The 12,275-nt window shown below is 37.0% G+C and overlaps 1 protein-coding gene across 4 annotated transcripts; it reads right to left on the bottom strand.

Moving 5' to 3' along the window:
• Nucleotides 1-592: 592 nt before the first annotated feature.
• Nucleotides 593-12,071, bottom strand: LOC18101060 (protein S-acyltransferase 10). 4 transcript variants are annotated; one of them, XM_024605708.2, is made up of 12 exons: nt 11,726-12,065; nt 11,529-11,643; nt 10,703-10,777; nt 10,471-10,542; nt 10,203-10,340; nt 9,610-9,643; nt 9,130-9,153; nt 8,561-8,670; nt 7,948-8,034; nt 7,615-7,698; nt 1,302-1,367; nt 593-1,041 (listed from the first exon to the last, which is right to left on the bottom strand). In XM_024605708.2, the coding sequence occupies exons 1-12, from the start codon at nt 11,775-11,777 to the stop codon at nt 867-869; spliced, it is 1,032 nt and encodes a 343-aa protein (XP_024461476.1). In that variant the 5' UTR covers nt 11,778-12,065; the 3' UTR covers nt 593-866. The 4 variants fall into 4 exon arrangements, with proteins under 4 accessions (XP_024461476.1, XP_024461477.1, XP_024461478.1 ...); XM_024605709.2 differs by lacking the exon at nt 9,610-9,643 and having other exon boundaries at nt 9,096-9,153; XM_024605710.2 differs by lacking the exon at nt 9,130-9,153 and having other exon boundaries at nt 11,726-12,061.
• Between the last annotated feature and the right edge of the window lie 204 nt (nt 12,072-12,275).

Raw genomic sequence — 12,275 nt, forward strand, 5'->3', positions numbered from 1 at the left:
CATGATGTCTCACAATTTGTGCTATGGCTTACAAGCTGGCTTCTTGTAATCAACTCAGGAAGCTCGTTCCAAATCTATGACAAGCCAGGTTTCGATGACTTCAAGAGTCTTTCTACACTAGGAAGAAGAACAAGCCATGCCATGGTGGCTCCGAGTATACTTTCTTTGGATGTTAACTTCTTCGCAGCTGTGGTAACTCCGATTTTAGCAACAGCTGCTGGTATGGTAGGAGGGAAGGCTCTGCCCATGCTTCCTGTGGCTCAAGATGAAGAAACCAAAGATGTTGTTTTGGTATATCCCTCAATGTACCAGAACTTTTTTGGTTTTCCCACTCAATCAACTGCAAAACTTACTACAACTCTTAGATTCCTTGTTCACAACATGAGGATCGTGGAATATCAGTTTGGTACAAATGCAAGCACACCACTCCTGACTGGCTTTGATTGGATGACCAGATTCATGATCCAAACAGTGAAATCCACCAGCAGACATTTTTATTTGACGAACTACTTCGTAACCTAGAGAGCATGGTATGGCTGCAATCAGACGCACTTGGAATCCTAATTATTATTATTTTACTTGGCAATTTGAATTCGCAAAAAGATAAATCTTAGATTTCATCTGGGCATGAAAAATCCGTACACAAAACATTCTGAAATTTTCCAGGCAGAAAAAACAACAGAACCAGTTCCTACCGACTACAAAAATCTAAAAGCCCACAACAAGCTCCAACTTAACCATCTGCACTGCCATATCCTGTAGCTAAAACAACTGGATGCACAGGCACACACATTCACATGGATATCAGAGAACAAATTAGGGGATAGAAGTTGTTGTCATTAATGTTACAATATGCCCTTACAACCTCAGCAACAACGGCCGGTCAAAAAATCTAAGCATGTGTAAGGCCTTGACTTTTCTTCAAGTTCCATTGCTGTGGGTAATCTTTCCAAACTATATATGCTGCTTCGAGCAAAACAAAAGTCATACAAATTTCTGCAGACTCCTTTACTGAATGGATACACTCGTTCAGGAATTCCTCTGCAGATCAAAGAAAGTTAGAGGACAAAGAAATCAGAATATAAATAATGGTCAAATCATATTTGCTTTTGCTAGTAAAATATGGTGCCCATAGCAACAACATCCAATTGAACGCTGGCACCAACTAATGCAACAGTGATTGGCCATGAATGAACCCAGCATATGGTTTGATTTCGATAGATTTCATTGGTCATTAAACAGAAATCCAACTCTAAATGAATGATGTAAAATAAAAGAAGATTACAGGACTGCTAGCAAACCTTAGATATGGAATGCGTCTACGTCTTACGAGTTCATAGGTAGTTTGATATGTCAGAATAAGATAGCTGCATCAAAACCCATTAAATTAGTATAATCCTGCTAAAGCACGCCAGACATATTTCATGAGTGTAGACATTTTTTTATGATATGCATCTGATTTTTTGGGTGAAAGGAAGTGTTTTTTAACAATAGTCATGGAAACTTTAGTAGTAAAAAACAAGCGCACACCCTAATCTGCTTGTAGTTCCTTTTTGTACTGGCAAACTGTAACCAGGTATCATTTCCAATTCCTTGTCAGCATTTGCATGATCTTTACAGCATGAGTAACTATTCTTGATCTATTTCCACCCATTAACATACATAGATAGGCCATCAGCACAAAGAAACCAAAGGGGAATTGTTACCAAGGCCAAGGAAAGATTTTCTTTTCCTGCCTCCAGAACCTAGTAAACAATGGATTGTTTCCTGGTCGGTATTAGCAAACTGGACAAGCACTGTTGTAAAAAACACAATGTGTTAACTAGGAGTGTCACAGTCAAGTTCGGTTCAGTTTGGGCCCAAAATTCCAACTGAACCGGGATATGAAATTTCATAAGAAAATGACCCGAACCAAACCGGTTCGGTTCGGTCAAAGTTGTTTTTTTGGATTGAAACTGGAAAATCATCTATGAAATAAATAAGCAACCATTTTCCTTTTGTCCAGCAAAGATCTGGTCTTCTCTGTAAATGCATAAACAAGTGACTAAGGACGAAGCCAAGAATCCATAAAGAAAAAAGGAAAACAACAAAACCAGCAGTGGAAATGGAAAACCAGTAACATGCAATGAAGCCAATGGATTTGCTTCTACCAAATCAATACCACACAAACTAATTATATAGATAAGAGTGGGTCTTCAATGAAAAGAAGGAACAAGAAAGAGAAGGCAGGGGGAGACGGCATAATGAGATGTGGGTATCAGTGGCAGAAATTATGGATTAGAATTATAGAAATTATGGCTGCGTTATGAGATTTATTTTACCATAATTAGTGCATTAAACTGTATATATATTCCTACCTATATTAGAATATTAGCAGTTAGTGTATTAGCTGTTTATATTTTCTTACCAAAATAGATTGTACAGCAACTCTTATTTAATAGAAAGGATCCTCGTGAAGAGGACATTCAGCCATTTACTCAAAATTGTTATGGTATCAGAGCAAGGTTCTGTACCCTTCTTATCTGTCTTTTGTTTTGGGTTGATTAATTTTTTAATCAACAACTTTGTTTTACTTTTGGCTGACAGTCTTGCTTTAAGATTTCTAGTTTTGATTTTTTTTAGAATGTCTACAGAAACTTTGAGTATCAAATTTACAGGCAAGAACTATGCGGCATGGGAATTTCAGTTCAGGATGTTTTTGAAAGGGAAGGAGCTTTGGAGGCTTATTGACGGGACTTCTCCTGCTCCTGCAAATGATGCAGAATTTAGTCAATGGGAGACAAAGGATGCTCGAATTATTTCTTGGATTTTAGCATCTATTGAAGGTCATATGGTGAACAATTTACGCTCTTTTGGTACAGCTAGAGAGATGTGGGATTATCTAAAGCGTATATATCATCAAGATAATACTACAAGACGCTTTCAACTTGAACTCGAGATCAGCAATTTCAATCAAGGTAATCTCTCGATTGAGCAATATTATTCTGGTTTTGTTAATCTATGGAGCGAATATTATGGTATTATCTATTCTAAGGTGTCTAAAGAGGCCTTACCCAGTCTTCAAGCGGTTCATAAAGTTAGTAAGTGAGATCAGTTTTTGATGAAACTAAAACCAGAATTTGAGATTGCCCGAGCTGGGTTGCTTAATAGAGATCCAGTTCCTTCTTTGGATGTCTGTCTAGGTGAATTATTGCGTGAAGAACAAAGAATGGCTACACAATCTGTAATAGGTGAATCCAAGGAGACATAAGGTTGTCAATGTTGCTTATGCTGCTCCAGGGAAGAATCGAGACAAAGGAACCATACAGTGCTACAGCTGCAAGGAGTATGGGCATATTGCCCGTAATTGTGGCAAGAAATTCTGCAGTTACTGTAAGCGAAATGGACACATTATTAAAGAATGCCCTACACGTCCAGAAAATCGGAGAGCACAAGCTTTTCAAGCTGCTGTTGTAAACCATCAGATTCCTGGTTCTACTTCCACAACCACTGTCACTCCAGAAATGGTACAGCAAATGATTATCACTGCATTCTCTACGCTTGGACTTCAGGGTCAAGGTAATATTGTCTCTTCTTCTTGGATTGTTGATTCTGGAGCATCCAATCATATGACTGGCTCATCTGATTTGTTATGTAATCTTCGGGAGTATAGTGGCACACAAAATATTCAGTTGCTAATGGTAGTAATCACCCGATTACAGCTATTGATGATATAGGACCTTCTTTTCCTCGTGTATTTGTTTCTCCTGGGCTGTCTGCTAATTTAATTTATGTTGGACAAATGGTGGATAATAACTGGGATGTGCATCTCTCTCGTAATGGTTGTCTTGTGCAGGATTTATCCGGGAAGGTGATCGCAAGGGGGCCTAAAGTGGGAAGATTATTTCTGTTGCAATTTACTATTCCTAGAGCTTTGTCTTTAGCTTCTGTTATTGTTGAAATAAGGTAGCAGATTGGCATAAACGAAATAATGTTATTTTATCTAATTTAATGAAGCGTGGTTTTCTTGGTCACAAAGATAAGGGTTCTACTCATAGCTTGTCTTTTGATTGCTCTACTTGCAAACTAGGGAAAAGTAAAACTTTACCTTTCCCTGCTTTTAGCAATCGTGCTAATACCTGTTTTGAGATTATACACTCTGATGTTTGGGGCATTGCTCCTGTTATTTCACATGCACAGTATAAATATTGTGTGACCTTCATTGATGATTATAGTCGTTTTACTTGGATCTATTTTTTGCGCACCAAAGCTGAGGTTTTCACTGCTTTCCAAACCTTTCTAGCTTATATTGAGACACAATTCTCAACCTGCATTAAGGTGTTCCGGTCTGATAATGGTGGTGAATATATTTCACATGAATTTCAGGCTCTCCTGCAACAGAAATATATTATTTCGCAACGATCATGTCCTTATACCCCTCAACAGAATGGGGTGGCTGAACGTAAAAATCGTCACTTGCTGGATATGGTTCGTACATTGCTTTTAGAGTCTTCAGTTCCACCTAAATTTTGGGTGGAAGCTTTATCCACTACAGTTTATTTGATTAATCGTCTGCCCTCTCAACAATTGAATTTTGATTCTCCTTACTATCGTCTTTTCGGCATGCATCCTGACTACCACAATTTACATACATTTAGTTGTGTTTGCTTTGTTCACTTGCCTTCTCATGAGCGTCACAAGCTTACAGCTCAGTCAGCAAGGTGTGCTTTTATGGGTTATAGCGCTGGTCAAAAAGGTTTTTTTATGTTATGATGTTGTTACTAATCGTCTGCGCATGTCCATAAATGTGATTTTCTTTGAACATGAGTACTATTTTCAGCAACACGTACCTTGTTCCAATGGTGTTCTACTTCCTACCTTTGATGATATCTCACCACCAATTCTACGGTATCAACCCAGTTTTGTTTATTCGCAAAGATAGCCCCCGACATCACAAATCCTTCCTGATCCAGTTCCTGCCCCAGTTGCTCTTCGGCAATCTTCTCGCATTTGTCGTCCTCCTGATCGGTATAGTTTCTCTGCTATTTTAAATGATACTACAGTTCCTACCCCTTATTCTCAGGCAACTAAACATGCATGTTGGAAAAAAGCTATGCAAGAAGAACTTCAAGCTCTTGAGGAGAATCATACTTGGGATATTGTTCCATGTCCTACTGGTGTCAAGCCCATTGGTTGTAAATGGATATATTCCATTAAGTTGCGGTCTGATGGCTCACTTGACAGATATAAAGCAAGGTTGGTGGCACTCGGTAACCGTCAGGAGTATGGCATAAACTATGAAGAAACCTTTGCACCTGTGGCAAAAATGACAACCGTGCTACTTATTATAGCCATTGCTGCTTCTAAGGGCTGGTCATCGCGACAGATGGATGTTAAGAATGCTTTTTTGCATAGAGATCTTCAGGAAGAGATATATATGACTCCACCACCAGGGTTCTTTTCTACAGCATCTGCTGTGTTTGCAAGCTAAAACGATCTCTCTATGGTCTGAAACAAGCCCCGCGTGCTTGATTTGATAAGTTTCACTCCACGCTTCTTGGCTTCTCCTTTGTCCAGAGTCAATATGATTCCTCTTTGTTCCTTTGCAAGACTACTAAAGGAATCGTCTTGCTCTTGGTATATGTTGATGATATCGTTATTACAGGGACTGACACTGCATTGATTTTTCAGCTTCAAGAACGTCTTCAGTCTTCTTTTCATATGAAGGACTTAGGTCCTCTACAGTATGTTTTAGGCCTTGAGGTGCATTCTACTACTACTGGTATTTTTCTACATCAGCATAAATACATCCAAGAGTTAATTGCTTTGGCTGGTCTTCAAGAAAGTCGTTCAGTTGATACTCCCTTGGAAGTGAATGTTAAATATCATCGTGATGAGGGCGATTTTCTATCTAATCCCTCTTTATATAGGCAACTGGTAGGGAGTCTAAACTATCTCACTATCACTCGGCCTGATATTTCCTTCGTTGTTCAACAAGTTAGCCAATTTATGCAAGCACCTACACACCTTCATCTGGCTACTGTTCGTCACATTGTTCGCTATTTGCATGGCACTTCTGCTCGAGGACTTTTCTTCCCTGTGGATTCTCCTATTTGTTTGGTTGCATATAGTGATGCTGATTGGGCTGGTTGTTCTGACACTCACCGTTCAATTACTGGGTGGTGCGTGTTTCTTGGTAACTCTCTTGTTTCTTCGAAAAGTAAGAAGCAAGATCGGTTGTCTAAGTCCTCCACTGAGTCTGAATATCGTGCTATGTCCTCTGCCTGTTCTGAAATTATTTGGCTTCGGGGACTCTTAGGTAAGCTTAGATTTCCTCAAGTTGAGCCTACTCCACTTCATGCAGATAATACTAGTGCCATTCAGATTGCTGCTAACCCGGTATTTCATGAGCGTACTAAGCACATTGAAGTGGATTGTCATTCTATTCGTGAAGCACATGATACTCGTGTTATCTCTCTCCCGCATATCTCCACTACTCTCCAGACTGCCGATGTGTTCACTAAGGCTCTCTCCAAGCACCGGCATCACTTTCTTGTTGACAAATTAATGCTTCTTGATCATACAGCATCAATTTGAGGGGGGGTATCAATGGCAGAAATTATGGATCAGAATTATAGAAATTATGGCTGCAATTATGAGATTTATTTTACCATAATTAGTGCATTAAACTGTATATATATTCCTACCTAAAATAGAATATTAGCGGTTTGTGTATTAGTTGTTTATATTTTCTTACCAAAATAGATTGTACAACAACTCTTATTTAATAAAAAGGATCCTCGTGAAGAGGACATTCAGCCATTTACTCAAAATTGTTAGTGGGGATGTGCAGCTACTATAAGTCTGTATCCAATTTGCTGTATCAAGAGGGGGAGAACGAGAGGGGGGGGGGGGGAATGGAAGAGGAGGCAATCTGTAACAACCTCTCAAGTCTCAACACGGGAGATAATAATAAAGACAGAGAGAGAGATGGAAACGGGAGAGATGGAACAACTAGCGGCTGTTTTCACTGGGAAAGGGGGAATTTTTAGGGTTAGCAAACTTAGGCTAGGTTAGTTTTCTATTTATACCCCTTTTTTTAGCGGGTTTAAGGTTATATTGGGTCCGGTCTGGTTACCCAGTTTCAACTTCTAAAACCGAAACCGAACCGGCCCGAGTGAGTTTTATGATTTTTAAATCGGTTTGAGCAGTTTTTTCTCTCGGTTCGGTGTTTTCAGTTATTTTTTTTCCGGTTTTTACAGTTTAATTGATTGGTCGGTTTTTTTAAACACCCCTAGCGTCAACTAATCATATTTGAGACCTGGCCATTCTAATGGTCCTTGTCAAGTGGAATTCAGATTCATTCTTAAAATGGAAAACTTAATTCCATGCTCCTACTTTTCTGATCAAAACATGCCCATTCCATACAAATGATATCATTAGAGAACTATAGAACCAAGATGACATAAGGATAACTAAGTCAGCTCACTAGAAGCACCGAAAACAACAAATGGCATATTCTAGCTATGTGTCAATACTCTATGGCTTTTATGGCTAGCATAAAAGTGAAAGGAGCTGCGTCTGAAACCATGTATCATGCAGGAAACAAAGTATTGAGTGAATGAAAACACTTGCCTATGGAAAATGAGGAGCAGCAGGAGAAAAATCAAGGCAATTGACAAAGTAACCAATAGCAGGATCATAATTGCATCCTTCCACCTGACAGAAACGGCATAATTTAGGATCAAATTTAAAGATGCAGGAGAACTAAAAGTTGATCCATGTGCAGCTAACTTAAAATTTCATCATCAAAACCACTGGCACCAGCAAGATAATAAACTTGATGACTAATCATTGCCTTTTCTCCTTTCTTTGAAGGTAATGATTTTAGCAAGGCATCAGAGTGTTTCAACAAGAAAAACAGAAGCTTCAGAGAAAAACAGAAAAGACTTCAAAAAGATACTGTACCAAACTCTTGAGATGTTAGCCTTCAAGCATGTGATGTACAAGATGCCAGTCCAAAGGCATAGCGCTGTTTCTTCAAAAATGTACCACCTAAGAAAAACACAAAAGTAACGGAAGTACATTAAAAGTATGAGGCAAATCCTACATGTTTCAACTGATAGGTGTCATGAACCATATAGCCCTACATGCAATGTTGGGAACACCAACCAATAACTTCAATCCATATGAACTGGTCCACTGCAACTAAATTTGCAGCAAACAAAATTCCATGTTGTAAATCATTTTATCCAATGCATGTGAAATCAGAAATCTGATTATCTGAATGCAAAATGACTATGAAAATGGGAAAATTATAACAAAATGCTTGTCTCTCTTCATCAAATAAACATGCTAATACTATCACGTGGTGAACATGAGATCAGAAATGATAATTGCAAATGATAGATATTGAACTCAATCAATACTGAAGAGAAAGAAAAAATCAATCATAAACAGCTGCAGCTTAAGTTTATGATGACCATACAACCATCCTTATGGAATTTGAAGGCAACATTTTGTTTACAAGTCATCCATCACAATTTTGGCATAGAGAACTTTAGAAGGATAAAAAACTCACCAAAATCGACAATGATTTCCCCGGCCAATGCACGTCCCAAGCCAAACACAATGATGGTCAAACTGAAGAACACATTTGTCACAATCATGGCAATGCTTTGCTCGTGGAGGCTGCAATTATGGCAAAGAAAAATAAATAACAACCAAATATTAACTTAAGGGTGAAATAGAATTCATTATAAAAAACAAAGCCAGAAAGCATGTTGAATAATCAACACAACTTCACCAGTACTTGGTAATGTATGCAATCAAAAGACTATTAAAATGCCACCATCATGAAAAATGAGATTGTAGAGCAGGAAAAGCAGCAAGTCTGGAAAATGGTTAAGTTTCTCAGATGTTTAAAGCAATGCCAATTAGAAGCCAGATCATTACTCTGCAACCTAATGTTTTCTATCAAAATTATTGCAACCAGCATATGTGTGTAGTTACTTTTTATGCACAAATTTCCTGCAATCTTTGTATGTGTATGTGTGTGTGCGTGTGTATTTTTCATTCATTACAAAAGAAGGAAAAGTTGACCATGGAGGAGTTACAGTGAATTTTGAAAGGTTAGTGATGGGTAAGTACTTCGCATGATCTCTGACAATTTTCCTGCAAATGTATAAGTACATTGATGAGATGACCACTTAATCTGCTCTATCATGTATTGAGAAAAAAACAGTAATTTATGTCATAATTCCATGCTTGTGGGAACATGACAGCAAGTCTTGGGCTTGCAATCGCAAGGGTGTATGTTCAAGTCTCGGAAACCAATCAATTCAGGGAAAAAATGCTGAGGGGTACACTGACCAAATTCTCCATCCAGAACTTTTCAATGAGCTCACAATTCAGTAATTGCCTCCATGAGACTTGGGAAGAAAATTCATTTAGGCACTTTTAGATGCTATACTCACCCTAAACAAGACAACCTTCTTTCTTATACAACAAACATAACAGTATGGAAGCAGGTAGTTGTAGATATAAGCATTCTAGAGTTGGAATGAGATTTATATTGATGCAACCAGGTGTATCACACAAACTAGGACGTAAACATGAGATAACAAATACCTGTTCAACATTACAATATGAACATTTCAAATTTCTGCAAAGACCAAGGCAAAGCAGTTAGTGGCAGATTGCTAGTTTTTTAAAAGATATAGAATAGCTGCATTTTCTTTCCCCCTTTGTAATTATCGCATGAAATTATAAAGAAATTATCTCAGTGGCACCACTATCTATTCAATTTCCTGATTTATACCTCTGCTATGATTTTGTTGAACATCACATTATCAAATGTAAGAAAACAACTGAAATTGTAAACAGGGACCGTGCAAACTTTATCATCTTCCCTTTTCAAGACCTTATGGTCCAGACCTTTTCCAACACATCATATTCTAATTTCAAGGCTCTGGGTGCAATTAAGGCTTAGTCAAGGCATTGGCACCTTTTGAGCAAACTACAAGTACTTTTTAGGAGTTGTATAGCTGTCTCTTATAGTCACCATTGACTTTTCATTCACCAGATGCAAGAAAACACGATGAATGCTTTTGGTCAAGCCAATAACAATCCTATTACCATAAACTAGGCAGCCCATCAACTTGTCACATAAAAGACCAACAGGGCAAAGGAAGGGATTCCTGAGTGTACCCAGCATTGCATACCTAATAGATGTTCCAGGGGGATACATGTCTAGAACTAGCTTTGTCCACGATGTAACATTACTTCCTGGAATATTTCTTTCAGACTGACTTCCTTCCACAGTGATAACAAAGCTTCCACTTTTGCTTGAAGCAGGCTGTCTTTTCTTAAACATTATAACAATTGATAGTTAGTGAGATTGACTTAAATGCAACTGAACTCCAGTTCATTTTAATCTGTGTTATTTGCAATGATTGACCTATTAAAAGAAAGTTCAAGTTTAGTTCTTACTTTGACAACATTGATGACCTTCTATATAATGAATTTTTCTCATTCAGATCCCTCATTGCATCAAGGACATAGCTGAAATTGTTAAAAAATGGGCAAGATTAGAAACCAGAAGAGGAAGAAATGATATTAGGCAAGTAGTGAAATCAATCAAAGAAACTTATATTACAGAAATTATGTGTTGTAACCACAATGCAGATTCATCAAGAGGCATTACAACTGCAACAAAATTTACCCGGGAGAAGAACACGATGTAACAAAGTATTGAATCAATGCTGCAACAAACAGCAACAGATATATTGCAGTGTACCTGAAAGAAGGAAAAAAGTTGCGACTAAATTCTTGAACGTTATGGTATACTGTACACTCAAGTTAAAAGCAAAAATAAAAAACCATACCAAAGATTTTTAAAATGTTTTAAAAAACACTAGTAACACCATCCTCACATAGATTCCTTAATGTCCACTAACAATCACATAATTATGCACTCTACTTACCATAATTTTTACCTAAGATTCCAATCACAAAGTAACCATAAAAAACACCCTTGATTAATATGATAATTGATAACATAAATAAACATCAAAGGTTTGTCAACACATCCACAGAGAATAATTAAGAATCATAAGACTCCTAAACTTACTCTTATTGTCAAAAGAAAAAAGGCATTTCCCCTTAACACTTCACAACCCATTTTATATTTTCATTATTTTGTTCAGACTTGCAAATTATCGGGATGAAACAGTAATCAGCCATTTCTACCACGTCTTAAGTTATTGACTAAAATTAATTAACTCATTTTAATTCAACAACTCAATTAATCAAACTCATTCAATCAATCAAATTCCAATTCCAACATCACCAATATGATCATGACTAACCAATCACAAGCCGCCTTCAGCTATATTTCAATAATTCAATAAGGGCATTTTAAGTTCCACTCCAACTTCAACCAATCAAAACCACAGAGTAAAAACTTTCACTCAATAACTCAAATAATTACTCTCAAATTTCCAAGCTTTCATCAACCAACCAGAAAAGAAAAAAAGAAACAAACATACCATGGCTCTTCTTTGGTTTTCTCTATCAAATCACTATAAAAAAGAAAGAGAGTCCCTGCATATACAATATGCAACACCACTAATGCTGCTTTCAACCCCAATGAAGATCTCCTTGCTACACAAACAAAACAACAACATTAATTACAAAAACAAAAGAAACCCATTATTTCATTTCTGATTTTCTAGCAGAAAGTCACCTGGATCGGCAAGGCAGGGGACAATACGGTAGCAGAAATTGAAAATTGACATGGAAGCAAAAAAATCATTAATTGAGAAAAAAAATAAAGAAAAAGTACTAAAAATAATTCTGCTAAGCAAAACAAAGAAGAGAGAGTGTTTTAATTGAGAAGGGAATGTGATGGCTATCTTGAAAAATGAACGATTTTGAGAGAAATGTAAGTAGAAGAAGACTGAGAGAAAAAGAGGTGAAAATATTTAAGAAAATAAATGAAGATGGGTATTAGTAGTAGTAGCTGTTGTTTTATTTTTATTTTATTTTGTATTCTTATTGAAGAAGCTTTATAGTTGAAAGATGATTAGCCGATGCTGCTGAAAAATTATTTTAAGCTACTGTTTCGTTAGTATTTATACCTAAATGTGACTTAAAGGAAAGTTTGTTTGCGAGGAGTGGTGCTATTGTGACTATGATTTCAAATAAATGGATTTAAAAAAATATTATTAGTTATTATTAAAAAAAAAATATATAAATATATAATTAGTTAAAATTCTTCTCAATTTTTGCATACA

This window comes from Populus trichocarpa, chromosome 7 (genome assembly GCF_000002775.5).
Source record: "Populus trichocarpa isolate Nisqually-1 chromosome 7, P.trichocarpa_v4.1, whole genome shotgun sequence".
In the NCBI taxonomy this organism is placed as follows: Eukaryota; Viridiplantae; Streptophyta; class Magnoliopsida; order Malpighiales; family Salicaceae; genus Populus; species Populus trichocarpa.

Coding starts and splice junctions, on each gene's coding strand:
- LOC18101060 (XM_024605709.2), bottom strand. CDS start 11,777: ATGTCAATTTTCAATTTCTGCTACCGTATTGTCCCCTGCCTTGCCGAT. Junction 11,644..11,725: donor CCCCTGCCTTGCCGATCCAG/GTGACTTTCTGC, acceptor TTGTTTGTGTAG/CAAGGAGATCTTCATTGGGG. Junction 7,699..7,947: donor GCTAACATCTCAAGAGTTTG/GTACAGTATCTT, acceptor CGTTTCTGTCAG/GTGGAAGGATGCAATTATGA.